The sequence below is a fragment of the Leishmania braziliensis genome, chromosome 31 (genome assembly GCF_000002845.2).
Source record: "Leishmania braziliensis MHOM/BR/75/M2904 complete genome, chromosome 31".
Lineage (NCBI taxonomy): Eukaryota > Euglenozoa > Kinetoplastea > Trypanosomatida > Trypanosomatidae > Leishmania > Leishmania braziliensis.
Window position 1 is genome coordinate 947,328 of NC_009323.2, and position 24,684 is coordinate 972,011.

General features: G+C 56.5%; 2 protein-coding genes across 2 annotated transcripts; both read right to left on the reverse strand.

Annotated features, from left to right (window-relative positions):
- Positions 1–364: 364 nt before the first annotated feature.
- On the reverse strand, positions 365–766 carry LBRM_31_2082 (hypothetical protein; the record flags this gene model as incomplete). Its single annotated transcript, XM_003723163.1, has 1 exon — positions 365–766. One exon carries the CDS (start codon positions 764–766, stop codon positions 365–367), a length of 402 nt encoding a protein of 133 aa, XP_003723211.1.
- A 14,093-nt stretch (positions 767–14,859) lies between these two features.
- LBRM_31_2081 (conserved hypothetical protein) lies at positions 14,860–15,663 on the reverse strand (the record flags this gene model as incomplete). The annotated part of the gene is made up of 1 exon (XM_003723164.1): positions 14,860–15,663. One exon carries the CDS (start codon positions 15,661–15,663, stop codon positions 14,860–14,862), a length of 804 nt encoding a protein of 267 aa, XP_003723212.1.
- Positions 15,664–24,684: the final 9,021 nt, after the last annotated feature.

Sequence of the window (24,684 nt, forward strand, 5' to 3'; positions counted from 1 at the left end):
TTCCGTATCGCCCATTCAAGAAGCGGAGAAGAGAGAGGGAGAGGGAGTCGAGCTGGTGCACACCAGAGAAGCACGGCAGAAGCGAACAAAAGAAAGAAAAATACACTCGCTCAGGCAATATTCCTCCGTCGGACGTAGGCCCATTCCGCAGAAGAAAAGGCTGGCGTACTGCTCCAGACTAGAGAAAGAGAGGCCGGCAGATGCGCCACTGGAGAGCAGGCAAATAATGCGCCGACAGAAAACGACACGGAGACCGATCAGTAGCGTCGCGAGAGATCGTTGCATGAGCGACGAACAGCACTAACGGAGTTCAGTAGGGAGCTGGATCTTCGCTGGCATCCACTGCCGCTTCAGGAGAGGGCTCCTATACTACCTTCTCCGGATCTGCGGCACAACCGTCCTCCGAACGATTCGTGTATGCTGCCTCGCCGTAGTGGGCTTGCTCTGTCAACACAGGCATGCGCCCGTTCGCGTCTGGTACGATGGCACCCTCACACGGTTCGTCGAGGCTCGTGTGCGGGTCCCTTTCGGCGCCAAGGACGATGACGGCGATGGGGGCCATGGTGTCACCGGAGGCACCGATTCCGCGCTGAGAGCTCCTCTGTTGACTATTTAGGCGCGCAGCCGCTGACTGCGCACTTTCTCGAGCCTCCAGTTCCTCGGCCCGGAGCAGCGTGCGACGCTCGCAGTAGTTGAAGCAGACATGGAGGCAAACATACAGAAGCCAAAGGAGAATGACGATCAGCGTATCGCTGTCGGTCGCCATACTTCACGTTCTACCGGTGGCGAGGGTGTGGGTGTGATTGCGCCGCTAAAGCCAGGGGATGTGCAGTGCTGGTGGGAGACAGTGCCCTGTCTTGTACGGAATATGCGGTGATGAGTGATGAAGGGGAAGGGCTTTGATGAATAGGAGTGCGGACAGGGGGTTGTGCTTCGGGGGAGGGGGCAAGAGCAGCGGGGAGGGGGGAGCACGCGAAAGCACAGCAATACAGGCAGGCAGCCGGCGAAAACAGATGAAAGGGGGCTGAGTGAGGTAAGTGTGGTGGGCATGGGTTTCGCGGAGTCAGGCGCGTGTGCAGGAAAACCGTTGTACGTATAAAGAGCCGAAAAGAGGGGAGGGGAGGGAGGGAGGGAGGGAGGGGGGAGTGGACAGGTAAGCAAAAAGCGAAGCACGTCCGGAGTCCAATGTGACGCTGCGCATGTGGCATTTTCTTCCGTACCCGAGGCGTTCAATGGAAGGATTCACGTGCACGTAAGTTCTCTGCAGACTGATACTAAACGGAGAGGTGTGCAGGGGGCTGAGCTGCGACTTCACATTGAAAGGCAAAAGCCACGGGTCGAATACTCGACCGTCGCGCCTCTGCGATATCATCAGCGACAGCGCTGTGAGTCGTGAGTCTGTTGACGGACGGGGCATCTTCTCGGACAGTTTTGCTGGTCTCTCTAGAGCAGCTACTGCATAAGTGACGCCCTTTTTTCGATTGCTCACCAGCCTCTGGGGTGGACTGTGACCATCTCTTTTCAGTTCTTGGTTGGCACGTATCTCACCAGTAGTAAGCGAGCGAGTGCATGAATAAGCGAACAGGCAGTCCCCCTCCCCTTCCCCATCCAATAGCCCTTGGGAGACGCCTTCAGCACCACCGTTACATCCAACGCGCACAGACCCCTCTCTCCCCCCAAACAGAGCTGCAAACTATGAAGCACGTTAGAAGTTAAATGCAAGAGAACAGAAAAGAGCATCGCCAAAGAGGCAGCGCATGCGAGCGACGAAGAAAACGACGTCGTGACGCGATGCGGACATGGCGGTCACTCACGCAGACGAGAAATGTCGCTCAACGCAGAAGTGCAGAGCCAAAATCATATAGGGGCTCAGGAGAAGAGAAAAAAGGAGCCGAACAGAGGACCCCTTAAAGAGCAGCCGCTTCACTCACTTGTCCTCGCTTTCGGAGAAAGGGCGAGGCCGCGTAGCGCGGCGGCGACAAAGAAGCAAAAAATACGATGTCCACGACAGACTTTGTTTGCTAGCGACAAGACATCTTTGGTCCAACTACCGACTACCCCACAGACTAGGGAGGCACAGAAGGCGCTGCCACGGGTGTTGAGAAAGCGAATCCCGAGTAGTGTTGACAACGAACACTTTGGCTTCTCCACCGAACACCGGGGCAGTGGGCAGCGTGGAATGTGCCTACGCAGAAACACACCACGAAAAAGGCAAACAGCCATGCGCTGAGGCACCAACACACGCCCCTCAGTACCGAACATAGACGTTCATGCTCGTGCATGACTGCAGCTGTTGTACTCACCATTCACAAATGACACTCTTCTCCTCGCTGAGTTTTCCCGACTGGTGAAATATCGGAGGGGGAGAGGGCCGGAGTGAAAGGGAGAGAAATGAAAGGGGGAGGAGGATGAAAGCGTGCAAGAGGGTGGGCGTTACGAGGAGTGAGCTGCGACAGTCAAATGGAGCCGCTGGCTATCACGGCTGCTCTGAGAAGGAGCCCACACACATGTGTGCGTGTGCATGTGAGTGTGTAAGCGAGAGGAGAATCACGATCAGTCAAATAAGAAGTCGACAACTGTGAAGAGGCGCAAGGCAGAGCAGTATAGGCACCACAGGCGACAGAAAAAGAGGTTAGCAAACCATAGCAGTGAAGGCGTATGGGAGCACCAGAGGCTACACACGAGCTTTCATCGATGCGTCAGGATCGATGAACCGCCAAAACGAGAGAGAGAGACTTATTCGAAGAGCACCAAGAAGTCCATTGGCGGAAAAGAAAACCAAAGATCGGCCCTCAGGCTTTTGCGGTGGGTATGTCAGAGGGATTTCTATCGGGCTCTGACATGTATACGGCTTCACCGTACTCGACTGAATCTCGAGCGGTTAATGGCGAGCCAACCAGACCATCTTCTACCACTATTCCAACGTTTGGCTGACCTTCTCTCACGATTGCCATTACCGGCTGCTCGTGACTGTGGCTGCCCAAGTGGTGCTGTTGGTACTCACTTTCGTAGCTTTGCAGGTAATGTGGTTCGTACAGCACTTGGCTGTTACCGTAGTCGTGTGTGAGCCTGTTGCCTGGGTCTACCTCTGCGCTCGCTTCAGGTGTTTCTGCTCTGTCAAGCTCCTCGTCATCTCTGCTCATTATGTAGTAGAGGAAGCCGAGGAAAAAAACCGCGACTATGATGGAGATGAGAAGGAAGTACACAATTACAGGGAGACTGTTGCTTGCCATTGCCGCAGCTCTTCATACAGCGGGAGGGGGAAGGAGGAGGAGAGAGAAAGTGAGCAAACCGTTGATCCCAAGGGACGAGAGGGAAACGAAAGTGAGGTGTGAGTGTGTATAGCTGTGTCTTAGTCACGACTTCCAAGGAGCGGGCACGATGCGCCAGGTGCATATGTCTTATGCTCTTGTGCGAAAGGTACCCCTCTTTGCCTGCATGAGTCGCTCGCTGTAAGCGCCCTGCAAATGTCTTCGGCTCGACACTGAGGCTGGAATAGAGGCATACAGGAGATGGAGGGGAGAGAGGGGTTAGAGAATTGATGGAGAGACAGAACACCGTAGAGAGAGGGGCGCACAACGATACAAGGTAGAGTTGTTTGTGATCAAACGTCGCGGCGAGGATCACCAGCAGCTTTCAGAGCGACTAACGTGAAGTGTAGGCGAGCACCCAGGGGAGGAGGGAATATCGAAATTCGCTTTCAGTCGTATTGGGCGACAAAGTGGGTTCACCGCTCGAGCACGCAGCGTCGAGCCGCATCCTACAAAGAGAGAGGGAGAGGCCAAGAAGAGGACGCATAAACGACCGAATCCGGCACACACACGGGGGGGGGGCGGACAAGTGGGGGTGGGGTGGGGAGTTATGCGCAGATTTGAGAAAGGCGGCGTGGGCCGGCTTGCTGTTTCCACGCCGTACCTCAAGGCCCCCTGCCCCTACTCACGCACACACAGATGCACGGGTAATGCAAGTACTCAAGCAAGCCTCGGCACACTTAGGCACAGGAGCGTCCAGAAGCGGCAGCAGTAGGAGTCCAGGTAGCGCGATCAGAAGAAAACTCACGACAAGCAAAAACACAAACGAGAGACTCACAACACCAACTCTGTCAGATTGCACAGCGGAGAGAAAGAGGAAAGACGAGGTGTTCTGCAGCGGAGTAAAAGTCACTGTTCCTCACTACCCTCGCCGAGTTTTCGCCAACCTGGCGGCAACATCTCAGCTGATCTCCGACTCTGAAAAGCCCGACAGTACCGACGTGGCCACTTCTGTAGGAGTGTCCAGTGAAAGTGAGAGGAGGCTTCAAAGTGTGTGGGGCGTTTCACCGTAGGAGAGCGTATGATATGGGCGGGGTGACAGTAATTACGCTGACCCTGTTGCACACTCTGCGTGTCTCTAGAGAGAAGCGGCCAGCCTATCACTGTTCCGTCCGCTCTCCGTGCTGTTATTCTTCTGAGGTTTGTGTCGCCATTGCGGCTTGGCAGGCGCCCGCTACCACTACTTCGGCAGCTCAAACGCCATAAAGACTGTGAGCCTCGTGAGTGACACCCCTCCCCCCAAAGAGGGGGGGGGGGCTACAAGACGGCGAGCCGCCAGCCCTGCTCTTTTTCCACAAGTATTCTCCTCTGCTGTGCTTACGGGTTGTCGTGTGCGGCCGCTGGCATGAGTGCGTGGACTCGCCCTAGCGAGTTGGTGACCGTCTGCCGTTGCCGCAGCAGTTGGTTGGCGTATGGGTGTGCGTTATTCACGAGCACAATGACGGGAACGCTACCAGACTTAAGTGTGTTCCACTCGTGCGTGCGTGGTTTGCATTCGTAGGCCCCGAACTTTTCAGCGTGGCGCCGACCATCGCTATGTATCCGTGGAGCGAAGCCGCGGATGGACAGGAGGACGATTGGCGCAGCAATAAAGATAACCACAATCGCCAGAAGAGCAAGAGTTGTGTAGTTTGGGTGCGATGGCGAGGAGGGTGAGAAGGTCACAGCAGTAGAGCCCGAAGGCGCGTACGTGTGAGACGGACTTTGCTCGGATTGGAGAGTATTCTATGTGACTTCACCCACCCACCCACACACAATCACTGCTGAAATTGCGTGTTTACCCCATACGCGGAGGGGGAAGTGAGACGAGTCCAGAAAGGGCGCTCGTGCGAGAGAGGGGTAAACGCCGCATGATTGATGTGGCGCTGACGCAAACGCTGTGGATAAAAAGAGAACAGAGATGAGAGAAAAAAAACGCAACGTGTCTGTGCATGCGGCGATTGCTCGCATGTATCCCCCCAAAAAAAAGATGAGAGACGGCCGAAGCTAACACAGAGCCCTCCCTATGAACACCTGGTCGCCAAAATGGGCTACACCTTTGGGTGATGAAGTGCGTTTGGGTCTGTCAAACATATGCGGAGTGGCTCTAATAGCGGGTGAAGGGGGATTCCTGTGTGTCTGAAAGGGGGACAATAGAGGTAGGGAGGCGTATGAGAGAGATGTGCCGGGCACATGCAGCATGCTGTGAGGTGCTGGTATGAGGATTGGCTCCGCAGTAGGCACGCAGTTCTCGTCTCTACACGAAGTTGTTGATAGAGTGCGCGGGGAAGGGAAGGAGGTCCGTATCGCGTATTACTCGTGTTCATTTTTTCGTCCACCCACCCGCCCACACACACACACACACACCGTAGAGGCACTATGCCGACGTAATGGACTTGCTTGGGGACTGACAGTTTATTGTGAGGCCGCCGCTGCTGACCGTTTCCGAGCGCCAAGGAGCTGCATGAGGAGGCGTGGCAAGAAACAAAGCCGTCGAGTCGAAGAAAAGGATGGGGAAGCGGAAGGGGATTTGCGCGTCAAAGCTGAAGAGGCGAATGCCCGCCCAGGCGTGGGAAGAGAGGGGGGAGGGACAAAGAAAAAGGGGGCCCGCGGGGTGAGCGGCGAAGAAGGGGGAGTGAGGGAGAGAGAAGGCAACAGGCAAGAGGAGCAGAGGTGTACGTGTGGACACAACTGTGCTGTATTGCTGAGCAGGCGGCAGCTGAAAGGGCACTGTGAACAACAAAAGAAACCGAAGCCGGCAGTGCCACGCGAGCAACAAGAGGAACTCACACAGAGAGAAACAACGCCGCTGCCCCCGTACACAGACAGTAGCAACGCCCTCATCCGCCACGGGGGGAGGCGAAGGCTGAAAGAGGCCAGTGACGAGAAAAACACAAGCGAGCAGAACCTCGAAAGTAGTAGGCTGACCCACACATACACACACACACACACCACCGCGAGACCCCATTCGATGTACCTTTAGTCCCGAAGAGCTGAAATTCTACCTCGATCCCCCGACCCCCAGAGTGGCAGCGTACAAGTACAGAGGATGTCAAGAGCCATGAATAGTCAGTCCATATCGTTTCAGCGCACGTGGGCGGGGGGGGGGGCGCGCGCTTCCGTCGGCCTGAGAAGGGCCTCAAGAGGCGCAGATGCACAGAAGAATGCGATCAAATAAAAAAACGATGCAGCAACGCATTTCAAGTAGGAGGCAACGATCGCACACGAGGAGCAATGCGAAAGCTCCAACATCCGTGCCACCCGCCCTTGAGGGACGAAAGTGATAAGAAGCAGAAGTGAGATGATACCCAGAAAGCAAGTGCGGACAGTGGGAGGGCTACTGTGGTGCAGGAGGAGAGAGCTGAGGAGGTGGTAGGAGGGGGGGGGCCTGAAGCGTTGCGCATCCATGATGTCACAAGAGGCCGTACTCCATCTTTCCACCCTAAACTCTCAGTGAGTGTGGTGCATTGGCAACCCCCCCCCCCCCCCCCCACACACACACACAAAAAAAAAGCCGTTGAGCTGCTCAGAGGAAAGCAGAGGAGCATACACTGACGGAGAAAGAAACTACCCACATCTGAGTTGTGTGACTGCGTAGCAGCACAGGAAAAAAAAGATCCAAAACAGGCGACCAAACCACGATGTCACGGGGGATCATACACACACACCCTCTCTTCGTTGTGAATCCCTGCACAAGTGCCTAGATCCAGAACAGCCGGCCACTGCCATCGTTGTCGACTACTCACAATCATTGTCAGGAGTACGAGGTTTGGCATCACTGAGGACGGAGAGGCTGGCACCATCTTCTTGTTTCACTTCTTTCAAAGACGTTTCCACAACCGCAGCTGTCCCCGGTCCACGGGAGGTGTACTGCGCGCTGCCGTAGCAATTTTCTTCGTCCTGCAATCGTCTACCGTGCTCGTCACAGCAGTATCCATTCACCACGGTCCCTGCGCTTTCGTTGTTGTGCGAGGGCGGCTCACTGTCTCCGCCATTGCGCCTAAGTCGTTGCCAAAGTCGAATACGGCCACTACTTCTAGTGCCTCCTGCAGGACCTCGCCAAGCCCTCGGGGAGAGGCGGCTTTCGCCATGCGCATTATGAAGCGGCGCTGCAGGCGAAAGCCGAACCACATTACTGATGCTGTTACGCAGAAGGCGCATGGGCGCTAGGGGGTTCGTGTTGTTGACACCGAGCGGCAGGACATCACGCGCTACAGGGTACGAGCGACGGCGTCCACGACGGCGATCATGGCTCGGCAAAATGCTTGCACCGTCAACAGGAAGCGGAGTCGGAAATAGACTGTCATCGATGTCGCCTTCAATGGTATCGTGGGGGCGGTTATATTGTCCGCTGTAGCTGCTGTAGCGCGCTTCAGAGCTTCGCTCGATTTCAGTCGTGCGCGTGCTGGTGCTTCGGCTACTTTGAGGTCTGTCGTTGTGGTGTCGGTGGGAGTGGGGACTAGTGGGGTGTACTGCTGGTAGCGCATCACTTCTGCTGCGTTGAGAGTTGCGTTCTTCTCCGGACGTGGGCGATGAGTGCGTCGCCAGGTTATCAACCGTGTAAGGGTTTCTGTAGTTGGGGTACGTTGACTCCACCCTGCTGTGCTCACGAGTGTCGAGCTGGTCTTGCGGCTGCTCCTCCTCAGCAGCCGCAGCGCGATACAGGTGTGTCTCGGTGTTGCTGCTTGTGAGGGTGTTGAGATCGTCATCGTTCACGCGGTTCGCGAGTACTGTGGCGGCCATGACCGGTGTCTCATCCACGCCTCTCGGTGCGACGGATTGAACAAAGCCGAGCTGGCGCGCATGTAGAGCACAAAGTGTGACCAAGAAGAGCGCCAGAACCGAGACGACGGCCACCCACAGAAAGTCAGCAGCCATGAAGCCTCTTATTCTTGACAGAGGAGAGGCAACGTAGGCGCCTACATGCAGAATGGCCAAACCGTGTTAGCGGTGTCCGAATACTCCGAGAGAGTGACTGCGAAAAGACAAACTCGCCCCTCCGCTCTCCACCACCTGAGCGTTAACTGAATTGAGCGAAGCGTAATGACCAATCCTCCCTGACGAAGCACGCAGAGGATGGGGGTGGTGATAGGACCGAAAGCGCAGGAAGACGCGGGCCAAGAAAGTATCCAAGCCTCGAAAAGACTGGTGTGGCACAAGAGTGAGAGAGGAGTCGCTGAAAGACGTGCGAGTGTTTGTGCTTGCAGTTGCTGATGCGTGTGTCATGGTGCGCTTGCGGTGATGCATCCCCTATGTGGTTCTCCCGTTTCTCCCTGTAGAGGGCGCAGCGCAAACACTCGCTCAGAGGGAAAGGCAGGGCATCTCGGCAGCGGGTTGCGGAGGAAAGAAAAATAAATAGTAAAAACACACATGAGCACCGTAGTCCCATGAGAGGAGAGACGGATGAGATGATGTGCATACGCGTCCACAGGGGCGGTGGTGGTGATGGCTGTGCAGCACAGTGGTAGCACACCCACCTGGAGTGCACACATGCATGCAACGCGTGCAAGGTCTCCCGGTGCCCTTGCATGTCGAGTTAAGTAGGCTTTCAGGGGTCTCACCAGACAGCAACTTGCTGTTGCTCGCTGCGCACTTTCGAGGACGTCGTCAGAGATGCCCCACTACGAGTGGTCGCGTGGCAGTCCCAAAGGATGAAGGGGCTGATCGAAGGAAAGTGCGACCATCATTTTATTGAGTTGTGATGTGTGTCGTCTACGTGTGTTCGCTTTCCTCTTGCCGATACCCAAACAGCCCACTTCAGCAGCCGAGGCAGGGGTGGTGAAACTCAAAGCGCAACGAGAGAAGCGGTAGAATGCAAACACGAAGGGGCGGCGAAGGGTACACATTCACGCACGAGTAGGAAGGCGCTCGGACGAGAGAGAATAAGAATGAGGAGAAAGTGCAAGCTGCTTACTGGTGTGAAGCGCCGGCCGTCAAACACACCCAACACACTCGTACAACCATACCGGAGAAGAAAAGTCGATCGGCACAGCCCAGCGCCTGTGTAACGCATGTCGCAGAACACACACGGCAGTACCGAAACACGTGCGCAGACGAGCCATACTTTGTTGGAATCCAAGAAAAGAAACAAAAATATATGCGAATGCACAGACGACGACACCCTTTACGAGTCGGAGGGGAGGAAGGGGAGGAGGGGGAGGAGGGAGAAGAAGATCTGTCGGATTCAAAGGAGCAAAAGCAACAAACAGAGGAAATCGACCCAGACAACGACGACAAGCATGAGGGGGTAGGCGGCACAACGACAAGAGTAGACCCAAATGACAACAGAAGGCCAAAAGGAGCATACATAGTCCGCAGCAAAGACTGAAAAGGGAGGAGGGGGGGCGATACAAACGAAGCGAAAGACAGACAGGGAAAGTGTAGATGCCCAGGCAGTGGCCGCAACTACAGCGCGACTCCATAGCCCACCACCACCACGAATAAGAGAGAGGCACCAGGCGTATGCATACAAGCTACGGCTCTTGGTATTCCACTCCCCTTTCCAAGGGTCTGTGGACGCCAACACAGGCACAGGGTGAAAGCAACTGAAACCGCGACTCGCGAAGAGCAGGACGAATACCACTGAACGAAGTCGTACCCTCGGTTCAAGTCCTTTCCGCTGCCCAAGATACTGCTGTCCTTCTGGCTGTTATCAGCCAATTCCAGTCGAGTCTTTCGCTACGGCTTCGTCTGATGCTGCGGAAGAGGAAAGGCAAGTCCTGGAGGCTTCGATGAGGCAGTGCTCACGGAGCGAGGCGATGACCGCTGAGACCTCTTTTGAAGAGCGACATCAGAGGGACGAGACACGTAGTCTGCCTCGCCGTACGGTGACTCCACCGTGGAGTGGCTTACAGTATTTCCCGCCGCCGCGTTATCACAGGTATAATGGCCAGGGTCGTTGACTCCTAACACGTGTGCTTCAGGGAAGTGCACCGTATAGTTGGCATTATCGGCTTGCGCCCCAGCCGGTGCGGCGAAGAGAACTGTGCCAGAAATGACTTCTTGAGACGGGCCCGGTGGGCGACCCCCATTATGGTTCACGTTTGCCGCTCCGGGGCGAAGATTACCTCCATAGTAGCCACCACCTTGCAGGTACGGCTGCTGGTAGTAAATTTCCTGGGAGAGGTCTGTTGACCAACGGGGCCGCTGCCCCAAAGCATTAGAAGTGCCACCAGCGTTGTTGGTGACGCCTTCCCCATAGGCGTTGTAGCGAGCATCGATGCCCTCCCTCTGCAAGCTCTGCAGTCGCTGCTGTCGCCTTGCGTTGCACCCGATACAGCAAGCGACGCCTAAGAGCCCCAGGGTTATCCCGAGCAGCGCTAAAAAGAAATACTCGCGCATCTCAGCTTCTGCCCTGGCGCTCTCTGAGTGGCGTGTGCGTGTGAGCAGCAAGCCGCCGCGGAGGCGTCCGCTGATGGAGAGGAATGTCAAATAGGACACGAGGGATGTGGCGCTGCGCACAGCGTCAGGGGGGGGGGCGGCCGAGTTTACAACCAAAAGAGGCACCCAATGCTAAGCAGGTGAAGAGCACGCCACCGATTTGTATCTGCAGACCAGCACGGAGGAAAAGGGGGATTACAGGAGGATGGGCGAGACGGTAGTCCACTTGCTCAGTTCCTGCAGTGTGACTCTGAAGGAAATCAAGAGGGAGGGGAGAGGGGTGAGCGGAGAGGATACGCTGGAGAAGACGAACGAAAAAAAGGCAAAGAGCAGTGAGGGGGAGGGCGGGGACATGCCGGCAGAGACTTCGCTGGTGCAGGAGCGCCGCTTTATTTTGTTCCTACTTGCTACGTATGCACTGCAGCGAGGTGTCTTTGAGGTGGCCGATACGCCTTGTGCGACTGATTCGCAGATGTGAGTGGCCGCTCCCTACAGGTGCCTAAGCGTGCTTGCGCCACGAGTGGCTGACGTGCGCACATCTCCTTTGGGTCGGAGTGGATGGCGTTTTTAGTCGTCATGCCCGACTCCTGCCTAGGCGGCTCCTTGTGGGGGAGCAGCGGCAACCGAGCTAGTGACGTCTCGCCTACACATCGGTCAAACTGCAGAGGGAGACAACACGGGCCCAGAAGGGGATCCACACTCACAGCAGAGAAAGGGGGAGCGAGAGGAGGAGAAGGACGCTTGTCTTGGCAGAGACAAGCAAAGAGGCAGGAGGAAGGGGAGAGGGGGGAGGAAGTAGCGGAAGCGGAGGAGGAGGATGAGGGTGGAAGTTGTTAGAGATGGTAGAGAGGCTAGTGAGCGAAGAGTATTCAAGCGGAAAGCAAAAAGCAAAAAGAGGACTGTAGCGGTGATGTCGCTGAAGTAGCAGCTGCGTGGTCCTCGCCGGTGCGGTGTTTGCCGCCCCTCTGATGGCTCAGCATCATTATGGAAGGGATAGCCATACCCACAGAACAGCGTCGAGGCACTAAGTTTCAGGAGACGGTTGCATCTTCGAGAAGTCCTCGGCAACGATAGCACCGTTTCCCGAATCATCCTCGCTTCCTTTCTCGACCTGCAGTTTGTCAGAACTTTAGTACATCGCAGTGCCGCACCAAGAGTCCAGATTGCTGTCCCCTGTCCTGTGCGTCTCCACCCTCCTGCCGCTGCTCTAGCGCCTCAACTTCATCAGTGCTACCATGGGCCGCAACGTCAGTCCGCAGCTAGATTTCATGGAGGAGGGGTGCAAAGGCAAAAAAGTGTCTACGGCAGCCTCAGCACAATGCAGATGAAAAACTTGCGCCCGAAGAAGGCACCTGCCCTTCCTCTAGAGGTTGACTGAGATGCCCCTGGTCTTGCCTTTCGATGCCTGCTACAGATGATGTATAGGAGTAATGCACTAGAACACTGTCCTAGGCGCGAATAGCTCTGTCTCAAGGGCTATCATCGCCACCATCGAGCAGCACCATAGGGATTTTCCTTGCTGCCGGAATAGTTCTGGCGCTGGCGGTGAACGCAACAAGACCAGGAAGCACCGATCGTAGTTATGATGAGAAGAGAGTCAGGCGTAACGGCTGTGAAGAGTCCACAGTCGATACTTGGTAGCGTTGAGTTGGGGGACTACTTGATGTTAAAGCTGTTGTCGCTGTTGTTGCCGTCGTGGATATCGTTGATGTTGATGAAGATGGACGTGGTATAGCTGTAGCAGCGTGAGGTGTGGTGCACGTATAGAGGTAGCATAGTTGACACGGAAATCCTCACTCTCGTGATGAGGGTGGTGGGTGTGAGGTGTGACTGTGTGGTGTAGTCTCCCGATAGAGGGGCACTGCGCAACGTATCCTCCTGACAAAACGCTCCAGTAGGCGGGTCGCGAGGCTTGCGCTGGTTCGGCAGAGTAACAGAGAAGACGTCCGTGTGGCACAGGCAACCGAGGGGTCTGGGGGGGGAGAGAGAAGAACGAAAAGAAAGTGCTGGCTCACAGGAAGGGGAGCAGGAGGCCTTCTGAAGCCGCACGGACAGTCCAACAGGCCCAGAGGCGCACACACGCAGCTGCAACAGTATTCACTCGCATTGCATGAAAGAGGTGCGTGCTACCGTAGATGGGACTTTCAGAGTAGGAAAAAGAGGAGACAACGGGAGAGAAGAGGTTAATAATGACGGTCGGTGTAGCAACGAGCCACTCAACTCGAGTGGTGGAGGCACGCTGCCAGCACGGTGATCCGTACACGTCCTGTGCGGCGTCATCAGGGAGAGTACGTTGTCCGACAAACCAGAATTTGGGTAGTTTTTTTTTTGAGCGTCGTGTCGATGCTTGTGAGTACCAGGTGCTCGTCACACAACAGAGGAGCGAATCGGGCAGCGAGGGGGGAGTAACCCATCCTCTTCTTTTTTTTTCGAGTCTGACTGCCTTGTTTGCACGGGCCGACGCCTCGCAGTTCCACCATGTGCTTCGAGCCGGCGAAAAGACGCAAACATGAAAACGATCTCGCCTCTTCATCAGGGCCATGGGGACGGTGCGAGAAGCGAAGAACGAAAAGAGAGCGCTGACATGAGCACGGGAGGACGCCAGCGCATGCGATAAAAGAGAGGAGAGAGCACCAGGCGGTGCGGAGGGTATCAAGAAATTTCACACGCGTTGCTCCATCAGCAGCGATGCGCAGGGGCCCCAGCAGGAAGACATGCAGTAAACCGCGAAGGAAGCCGCCACTGACGCTGCACGTATGCATTCAGTCAGCGATACGGACAGACGCCCAGGCCGAGGGAAACAAACCGCGAGGCAGCAGTACCATAGAAAAAGAGAGTCAACGCACAAACAGCGAAGTGAAGAGGGAAGTGCTGTTGAGCGAGAGGACGTACGGCGGCACGTGAAGCATTGCGAGAGAAGGACGAAGAGGGCGGTAGTGTGATAAAAAGGAAAACAGAAGGGAACCACACTCCAGGACTCCTGGCCCCCTTTGGTCTGAGTGCGGAGTAAGGGGGTTTCAGAGGAGAGGATCATCAAGTAGTAGGCGACGCGCGGGCTGTGGAACACTGGCGTGCGAAATCGATGCACGCGGGATTGTGGGTATGGGCTTATAGGCGGGTTTTTCAGGAAGAAGGAGGGGGGAGGGTAACTGTAGGATATTAGAGCAAAGGGGGAAGACACCAAGGGTGAAAGCGAGCGACATAATGAGGAGGAGGATGGGGTAGGGAAAGATAAAGAGAGTTGCCAGAGAAGAAAAAGAGGGAAGATCGTGAAAGAGAGGAGACAAGGGACAATATAGAGCAAAACGATGACGGCGTGGCGGTGATGCGTGACGCTGCCCTTGAGGAGGATGAGGGAGGAGGAGGGAGAAAGGCGACAAGAACATTACGCGCAGGGAAATCCACAGAAAGGTGATAAAGTGAAATCGAGCAAGGGGAGGGGGGAAGGATACTACTCGTACCTAGCGCTCGTCGTAGATACCGACACGCAGGCCCTCTCGCTCACTCGCGGGCCCACGCGCCGAAATCGAAGTGCCACAGCACACGCGAGAAGGCAGCGCACTGATGCCCATGCACCGAAAAGCAACAGCGAAAAGGGGAATGCGGAGAAAAAGAGGGGGGAGGAGCGCCAACTTGACACCCGCAAGAAGACCATCGAGAGAGTTGAAGTAGGCTGAGGGGGAGGTGACGGTGGTGACAAGGGGGGAGTAGGAAGACTACAACCGCACCTGGGAGGAATGGATGCAGCGCAATGCATACGAGGGGAAACGATCGTAGCGAGTCAGTCCTGCGTTTTGTACAGGGCGTGACGCTGCCATCAACATAAACAAAGGGGATCGACAAGAAAGTAGCCTCGCATCCCCTAACCCACGCGGACCTTCGTTACCCACAACCTCTACGTCAGAGTAGAGAGGGAGGGCGCAAGGCAGTCCAAAGGAGCTTTTGTAGGCTGGAGTGGCTTCATTGTGCCATCGCGGCTTGAAATTATTGTGTGGGCCATTCGTGATGGACCAGACGTAGGAGGGGAGAGGGGGAGAGGGGAGGGAAGCGCTCAACGCCTGCGAGGAGAGCCGCGGAGGTTCCGGCGTGTCGCACAACGGCAACCACACGAAGAAAACACCAAAAAAAAAGGCATCGGAAAGTGCGGCATTGCTCGCGTTGTCTCGCACAGGCGCTCACAGTGAAATCGCTACCCGACTGATGATGAATGCTCAGAACCATCGCGAAAGGCGATGTCCTCGTCGCTGTCGCCCCCTTCACTGCCATCCTTGTGCTGGTGCTCCTCGGCAGAGCGGCTGTAGTACAGTGCTGACCCGTAATCAAGCCCATTCCATCTCTCCCTTCCGCCTAGGAGCTGTTGCCCCCTCTCGTCTTCCTCTTCGCCCGTTGCTACGACATGGCCCACACAAGCCCGCGCCTCAGCGGAGCTGGATGATAGAGCAAGTGGATTAAAGACGTGCGGGTCGGCATCCAACGTGCGCACGCGGATTCTTCGGGTCTGGCCTCTCGAGCGCACATGATATGTGATGCGAGCCGTGCCACTTTGAGGAATGACTGCCGGGGTGGCTTGTGCCAGACGCTGTAGCGACGCCTCCTCATCAGTTGATCCACGTCGCGCCTCTGGAGCTTCGGAGTAGTACATCGGAATTCCCTCAATGACGTGAATCATGCGAGGGACTTGAGTATCACTGCCGCCACCACTTGTGTGAGCCAGCGCCTCCCTCTCCGCCGCCATGCGCTCGCGGTATATCCCAAAGTAGTAGTAGACGACCGCCAACGCAATAAAGGCACAGAACACAGCGATGGAGAATGAAACAACAATACCAACCGGATCAGCTGTCTCACTGTTACCCGGATGCTCTGTTGTCGCCACAGGCGATTCCGTTGTTGAGGGCGCATCAGTGCTTGTCGTAGTGGCCATCTCTGGCAGGGAGGCGCAAGCAGACGTCGTGGTGGACATGAAATAAGGGAAGACATAGCGGGAGAGCGTCATGTTTTCAGCGATAAGCTGCTGCAGCGGTGCGTGTGTGCGTGTGTGTGTGTGTATGCGAGGGGCAGTGAGGAGATCAAGTATCACCACAACAGCTATGAAGCGTGTCAGCTTACCCTGTGCCACGGGCAACACTGCGCTTTGGGGGGGGGGTTATGCGAATCAAAGTTCCTCGTGGCGTACGTGCGTGAGACGGTTGCTCAAAGTTAAAGATGGCGGGCACTGCGCTGTGCCTGATGGATCTGACACGATGCGGCCGTAAAACTAAAGAAAACGCCTCTGCCGAGCGGCGTGACGCACTGAGGAGGGTCAATGTAACGTGAGGAGAAGGGAAGGAGACGCTACCAGGGTCGACCTTTCGTAGAGCCCCTCTACCTGCACTTTTTTCGGCTATACTGCGAAAAGGGGAAGAGCCGCGAAGACGGTGACGAGCAGAGGAACTCGTACAAGCGCGGACACAGGGGCTGAGCCCCCTCGAAGTGCGCAGGTGTGGCCGTTAGCTTAAATTTCTACAAGACTGGTCTGGCAGCTTGTCATCCTTACAGCTGCATTAAGAGTTCATCCGCGCAGTGCTTTGGACGGTATGTGCAAGCGAGTAGATGGAGAGAATAAGGGGGGGGTGGGGGGGTAGGGGAGGGGTAGGCACCCGCTATGGTGTGCATTACTAAAAGAACACAGAGGGGAAGCACGAGAAGAGCGACAAAGAAAGGAAAACGTAGGTGGAACGCCGAGAAAAAGAGAGAGAGGTGATTCGCACAGTAGGCGAGTAAGTGCCACTGTGCATGTCAGGCGAAATGTGCGAACGCCTCGTAAGGAAGGACTCGAAACATGCGTGGCCGATGCAGCGCAGCGAAGCATTCTGTTTTGGTGAGCCTCCTTCGACGCACGCCGGTCACTCTGTGTTGTGCGAGGTCGACAGGCGCAGTATCAGGATGAATGGGACATCTTTGCTTTTCTGTGGAAACGTCTGCGCGCCAGCGTGAAACATCTCACTAAGGCATCGATCAAGCCTGGCCTCTCCTCACTGTGCTCTAGTGAGGGCGGCAAAAAGACGGTAGTGTCAGCCCTCAGCAGCCATCGCATTCCAGACTAACGAGGCGGGCACATCAGAGCGGAGAACGGACGAAGCAGCAGGAAAACAAAACCAACATTGAATGCGCCCGGCTCGATAGGCTAACGCGAAGTAAAGGTGGCGCCGGCAAACACCAGCAGCCACGCCAGAGGAAAAAGAAAGCCTGAAAAAGCAGCGGTGCGACCCAAGCGGAGGGAGGAGTGGGGGGAGGGGGGTGAAAAACAGTCACGCGGTTGAAAGGCACAGAGAGGCTGCGGACTCCGCTCCCTGGGCACGCGGCGAACTTTGTGAGTGCACGTACATATATGTGTGTGTGTGCGTGCGCGCAAGGAGGGAGGGCGGGCGGGGCCACGGAAGAAAAAAAGGGCGACAACTCCACGTCGTCGTCACCTCCTACTTTGCCACGCGTGCGACGATATGGAGAGAGACGACCGTGAAGGACAGGCCGTGACGCTACCCCTTGCCGGGACAATGGGTGAGAGGGGGGGAGGGGACCTAAAGAAGGCAAAGGCGGGAGGGGAAGAAGAGTACAACGGAGACATCATAATGGAAGCAAAATATACCGGTGTGCGCCTGCACAGAGAAGAGAGAGAGAGCCAGAGGGAGAGGGAGAGAGTCGAGAGGTAAGCGGACACGTAGTCTACAGGAGTGCTACGAATACAACCTGCGGCCCTACTTTCATCTCCTTGTCATGCAGCTTGTCGTCGTTGGTGACAGCTGCGAAGCCCTTTTCTCCAATGTGTCCATCCTCTGCCAGGCAACATGACTTCACCTGCACGCTACTCCCGGCCTGTCACGGGCCCATCCCGTCGTGTGAAGCAGCTCTAGCCAGGCGTTACAGCAATGCGCCGACTCAGTCGCCTGAGCAGGGCCGCTGCCTCACACTCTACCCACTCCCTGCCTGGCAGGTCGCCACCTGGTGCGTCACACGCGGTGGCACAGCGCCACTCAGGAACTCACCGTCGACATCAACAGCAGTAAGTTGGCTTGGCACCCCCGCGCAGAGAGTGGGGTGCTGGATCCCTGGGGTGCCACGGTGATGCGCCCTCTGCCACCAGAGAAAAGGAGAGGGGTACGGCACTCAGGGTTCCCGAGTCATCACTGACCTCAGTACTAACTGAGCCTGTGAGTGCTTAACTTCACAAATCGGACGGGATATGGTGTTTTCACTCAAGTGTGGTCGTACTCTGACTGCGACAGCAACGGCAAAATGGGGGAGGGGGAGCGGCGACAGCCCCATGAAAGAAAGCAGCTTCAAACTGAGGACGCACATGCGTGCACAGGCGCGGAGGCGCACTGAAAGGAGGACACTCGCAACACAACGGATAACCGAAAGCAAAAGCGAGTGCAGGTGCGCAAGATACCCGGCTTGGAGGCACACAAAGGCCCAGGTGAGACACGGGAAGAATAAAGAGAGAGAAGGGGGTGAGAGAGGCATGGAAGGGGGGCTGCTCTCGTTGTTGTTGTTTTCTTTCGTGCGTTATAGAGCGAGCCAGAGAAGTGGGGTTGGGCGGGCGACTAGAGCAGGCTGAAATGAAGCCGAGGAGCCGCAGGTCCTCCCCCCTCTCATCTCCACAGACCTGCGTGTACATAACACACCCACCCACCCACACCCACACACACCCATAGAAGGGGAAGACACGAGAAACACCATGTCAGCGGCGACGGCGAAAAGAGGAAAAAGAGAAACGATCAGCGTTCCAGCCAGGGGGCTGCAGGGGTGCAGAAGAGCGAGGCGAAAGGTGCTGCTCGAGAGTTGATGGGGATTGATGTTGTGGTGGTGAGGCTCGAGGTCTGGCGGCGACAGCACCCCAATGCGTCTGCAGAGAGGCGCCCCAAATCAAGTCCACGCGTACTCCCGCATCTCAACCCCCTCCCCCTACCGCGCCGCAGTGCAGACGAGGTGCGGAGCAGGAAGGCCCTCTTCCAGCTGAGCACACACAAGGCAACACCCCCTACCAAAGACACCGCTATGGCCCCCCCTTCGGAGCTTGTTGGATCAATGTTGCCCGGCAGCGTGCCTCCCTGGCCAGGGAGGAACTTACCCAACTCGCCCCCCACACACCCTCCACAGCGGCCAGACAGGAGCAGCAGTCCCCTTCACCCGAGTAGCCTCTTGGTTCTCATTGAGGGGCGGCATGCAGTATACATCGGCGCCGTACATGCCTGCCGCGTCTGCCACCGTGCCGAGCTCCTGCTGCTGCTCGATTACCGCCCCTGCAAACTCGCAGGGTATTATCCAGGCGGCAGGAGAGTCTCGATCGCCGCAAATTGGCGCACTCGATGCGGGCAGCGCACTTGCTGATTAGAGAGTTTCCAGCGGAGGCGTCTCGGCGAGGGCAGCTGTGCCACCAACAGTGCGGTTGCGTCCTGGTATGATACTCGGTGAGTCGGCGACGTGGCTTCTCCGCAGGGCTCTTCACTAGTTTGCCCAACAAAGGTAGTCAGTTCTGTCGGTGCGGTGCTGGTTTGGCCACGACTGCGAATCCGCCTTCATCGGCTTTGAACCGAGCAGCAAAGGACGATGGCAACAGGCATCATACTTGAGCACCCACCAACGACGATGTTGAAGATGCACTGCCGGAAATCCGTGTCGGAGAGATGTCGAATACGCCTTAGTGCGAGTCGCTGCTTACGGCTGCCGTGGCTGGTGAAGAGGAGAACAAATTAACGAGAAAAAGGAGGTGCGAGGTAAAAGCCATGAGTGTGTGTGTGGGGGGGGGGGCGCGGTGAAAGACGAAGTGAGGAGAAGCACCAGTGCAGTCGCTGGTGGACAAGCAGCGGGAAACGTGGCTGAGTCGCTCCGCCTCTTCCGTTTTCCCTCGTTTGGGTCGGCTCAGCTTCTTAGCAAGCAGATAAAATATGTGCCAAGACCCCTCCGTCACAGACGTACAGACGGCGTCAGCGCTCGACAATGACCGAGTAACTGGAAGTACTCCAACTCAAAACGGAAGCGTGTAAAAGGCGCATGTCCTCTGAAGGAGACAAGCGAAAGTGGCTGTGGTGTTTGAAGCAGCAAGCGTTGCTCAGTTTTCTCTGTGGACGTCGACTGCAGTAGATGGGACTAGTCTATCCCACATCTCCTTCTAGCACTTTATTAGCCTCTTTGGAGGCGGGCCAACATGCGAGGAGTAGAGAGTGGGTGAGGTGCATAGAACACTTGCTCTAATACATCGCTAGTCGAAGAGGCATTCGTGGCGTTGAAAGATAAAGCGAGCGAGAGCGAGAGAGAAAGGGCAGGGTTGGGGGGGGGGGTGGAGGGACAGTGACGAGAAGTCGAGAGATCCAGCGAGTAGAGTAAGAAAGAAAAAGGAGAGCGTGCCATCGCTGCCAGAGCGGCGAACAAGGAGCTGACAAAGCATAGGCGATCGCCTAAGTGTCCCCAAAAGACTTGCGAGGCTGGAATCAAAGGCCCGATCGACAATGGGAGTCATGCCAGTGAGTTCTACTTGCTCTGCCCACTGTGTCTAATGCGAGGTACTTGGGGGATTCATGCAACGACTCTTTCCAGCCGCAGCTGCCTGTAGCCACATTGTCATGCAGAGTCCCAAGAGAAACCAGCGTTCGTGCGCTTTGCCTCCATGCAGAAGAGCGTAAGTTGATGTGCACACGAAGCCGAAGAAGAAGAAAAACAAAGGGGGGGGGGCAGCCCACCGCAGCTGAGGGCCGACGCGAATGAAAGGCGAAACACCTAAGAGAGGCACAAGGCAGAAGGAAGAGAGAGAGAGGGAGGGGGTAGGCAAGAACTCGCCAGCCATGTTGAGGGAAGACGAAGATGATTTCATGTGCGTAGGCCTGATAGGCGGTAGGTGAGGGGGTGGGTCGGTGCGGAAAGCTTCGATATCTTGCAAAAAATACGACAAACCTCCAGCAACGAAGAATCGCAAGGAGGAGAGTCGGTGGCCTCCAGGAAAGCAAGCAATAGTGGAGGGAAAGGGAGGGGAGGCGCGTCTAGTGGCGTAGTGCAGACAGCAGGAGCACCCTTCTCTCCTCATAGGGACTGTGCTACCTCACACACCAAATAACTGACGCGAAGAGAGCTGCCGAGAAACCAAGCCAATGTGGCAAAATCAACACAAAAAATACCCGTACATAATCCGTCGAAGAATGAGAGATTGGCTCGGCATGGTATCCACACCTTAATGGCTTCCACTGGACTCGCTACAGCTCTGCCATACTCGATGAAGTAGCTCGCGTAAAGAAGAGAGAAGGACAGTGATGAGCATACGATTATGCCTTACGGATGCAAGAAGTTACCAGTGCGCGCGATGTGGAGGGCACACTGCTGAGGGGGGAGAGGGCTGAGAGGATGGCGACGAGCAGAAAACCATCGAATGCTGAGCAAACCGCGGGAAGGCGCAAGAAGAAAAGCGAGGGGGCGCGGAAAAAATGGCCACTACGAGTTGCGGAGCTGAAACTAACGTGAGACGTGTGCTTGGGGGACGGGTGGCGGGAGGGAGGGGAGAGAGAGAGAGTAAGGGAGGGGGGCGAGGCACCACCTCCAGCTGGTAGATATATGCAACCCACCCGGCACCGATGAGGTGGGAAAAGCGCGGGCGTGTGCGTGCCGCAACGAAACAAAAGAGAGTGAACTAAAGTATTGTGGGCAGTTAAGCAGGCAAACACACGGGCAGTGTCACCCATCCACATCACCACCACAGACTGACCAATAAACGCGGCAAGATACAAGAGGAAATTAGAGAGCAGTGCAGGAACGACGGGGAGCCACCATACAGTGTGGTTTGGCAAGGCGGATAGATCTCCCCCCATGTGCAGCGCGAAGTGCCGTACTGCTTCGCTTCACAGAGGTTTCACAGGCCCCGTACGCCGCTTCTGCTATTTGTTTGACTGCGCATAGTAAGACGCCGTACCATACACGAGCTCTGCATCCGCCACAGTGCTTGGCTGCTGTTGTTGCTCGACAACTACTCCAGGATACAGCCGAGGTGCACGATTAGGGCGAAGCCAAAGGATACTGCTCAGTGTTACTCTGCGATTTGCCTGTCGCTCACCACCCGAGTCAGCAGCACCGACGGGGGCTTCTTGAAATACGACCACCGCGCCATCCGCCACTGGTTGTTCTCCATGAAAGCTACCAACGGGCGATCTCGACTCACCGAACGGGATTGCTTCAGGCGGCGAAGTCTGTGCATTCGCTGTTAGTCGCCAGCGTTGTACGCTTCGCTTGTGCCAGAGGTAGTAGAGAATGGTACACGCGAGTATCGCAGCGACGCAAAGAAGCGTGAAAATGATGCCAATGATGAGTTGGGGGGACACTTCAGCGCCGGTGTTCTCATCCATACGGAGTACCTGCACAAATAATGAACGATCTGTGGTTGGGCAGTCGAGAGGTCTGAGTCTGCTTAAGCGCTCGCGATCACCAAGAGAGGGAGCGGCATAGAGTGCCCTTCCTTGGGTGCTCTTCGCAATCAGTCCTAGGCGAGGCGTGGCAGGGAGTAGGGGACGGGGAGGGGGAGGGAGAGAGGCACATCTCGATTTAAAGCGCACCATTCGTTCATCATGCGGGGAAACACGACCGTAAAGGGGAAACATGCGAGGAGTTCTCGGGCGCAGGCAGAGCAGAGCATGGCGACGAGGGTACCGACCTGAGCTTGCTCCAGGTCATGCTCACCGGCGGGGTGTCCCTACACGAGCGCGATCGACGACACTGCCGCTGACTAGGGGGACTCAGAAAACTGTGAAGTGCCTCATCCCGTCCCCCCTCGCCCACGAGGACGAGAGAGGGGCACCGTTTGCAGTGACGTCCCCCCGAGTCAGACCAATCGGCTATTCTTTTGTGCTCGAGTGGCGATTGCGCGAATGGTGAGAGCGCGCACGCGCTCGTGCCAGTGGCGCAGCACGTCGCCAGGGCACAACAGCAAAGCAGCTGCGTTGCCTCTCTTTGCATGAAGTGAACACGAAGGGACCTGAGTGGTGGCTAACCGCGCTCGAAGGAAAAGTGGAAAGCGCACAACACGAGTCATCAAGGGGAAAATGCTGTACACTGGCGTCATGTGGCGCACACAGACGAGTGCACGGGGGGGGGCACGTCTCACCGCTTTGCAGACAAGCAACAGCGAGGGAAGTGTAAGGGAGAGGACAAGAGAAGAACAAACGTGCATACCAACAAAAGAAGGGGCAGCGCACTAGAGACAATCAGAGAGAGGGCCACACACAGATGGCGGCATGCGCTCTCATTCAAACATGCGACAGTGGTCGCCGACGACGTGATGCGCAGTGGACTTGAGAAGCGCCCGCCATCGGGTGCTCGAGTCGATTTCCCGACTCCGATCATTTGAGTGTCCGTGTCTCCCTCCTCTTCTCGATCCACGCGTATCACCGCTGGGCCCTCCTCGAACAGACAGCACCAAGTTGCTCGAGAATGCGCTGGTCATTTTCGAGTCTGCATGGTGAGGGTGGGAGACATTGCCGAAGGTCTTGCCCGAAAGATGCTCGACAAACTCTGCAGGGACATTTGTGCCTGCGGTTGCTGCCCGCGCTGCTGCTCTTGTCGCAGTCGCGCCACCTCCGCACGCAGCTGAATTGTCTCGTGCGCCAGCTCGGCCATTCTCTGCATCACCGCAGGACCTAACGTGGCGCGATGCACCACCACCGCCTACGCCAAGACTGCTGTCGCCCGTTCTCATCACGGCTGGCAGTCTGCGTTCGCCCAAGAGCGTCCCGCACTCGTCCTCCTCACCTTCATCGGAGTCCGTCGTAGTCATTGTACGCACGAAAAAGCTCTCGCGCCTGTCTTACTGACCGCACCACTGCACCGCTCCATGGGGTAGTAGTCGTAGCAGATCGATATATCATGCCCCTCGCCACCGTCGCCGTCATCACCACTGCAGGCGGCGCAGTAGTTGGCAATACCCGCGAAGACGTCCGCCAGTTCCTCGTAGAGCTGCGTCGCGATACGACGGTTGCACTGGAGGGCTAAGGAGCCCTTCCCACGAATGGTTCGGGCAAAGTCGATGAGTCCGCTGTAGGCGCGTTGTCGCTCATGCATGCGCCGCTGATTGTGTCGTCCCCCACCTAGACGCGGGGCAGGGGGCGCGCTCTTGATAGCCTCCCCAAAATGCTACGACCCATCATCGGAGACGCGAGGATACCTGGGTCGAGAGTCGCGCACAGCGAGTTGAAACACCGGATGTTGCTGTGTCATTTGTCGTTGTACGGCTTCTTGTTTTGCTGTTCGACAGACTGCCCCTCATCGCTTTCCCATGGGAGCCTTCAGTGCGTGTTGGGGGAAAGAGCAGCAGCAGCACGGCACTTACAAAGGACTGGGGAACTACTATAAAAAGGTTTACAGCCTTAGTCGGTGCACAGCTTGCGCAGGTCTCACCACGAGGCATCCAGGTGGGGATGCTGCGCCATTAGACAAGCGCTTGAGCGGCAGGACGAATAAAGGCGTGCTGCGGTTGAAACACCCGCAGAAGAGCAGCGTTCAGGCCCTTTGAGAAGAGGCGTAGAGGGAAGAGTGTCGACAGATGGGCGACGTATGCGTTACAGAGGAGCGGGGCAACGAAGGTGCGGGGTGGCTATTGGAGGCCATGTTTATGCACATTGCCGCTGCCCACTTGAATCCGCATGGCAACGCTTGTTCACAGAGAAGAAAAGAAGGATCACCTCCTGGGGCGAGACGACAAGAAGCCACCGGTGTTCGCAAGAAGCCGCTCGTGCTCTACCCCTGTTTTGCACATCTGGAGGGAGGCGGCGGCGAGAGCGAGCGAGCACTGAGCATCGCCACGTGATCCGCCAAAGACCAGCACGAGGGACTTCAGCAAAAGAAAAATAAGATGAGTGAGGAGACGGGTGAAAGCGAAGTAACGAGAGGCATGGGACAAGGGCAGCTGAGAAGACACGCATCTCTACGCGGCTTAAGCATGTGGAGAAGGGCACGTCGACGTGCGGCGCATCGCCATCGCGTGTTGTCCCTCGCAGACGATTTG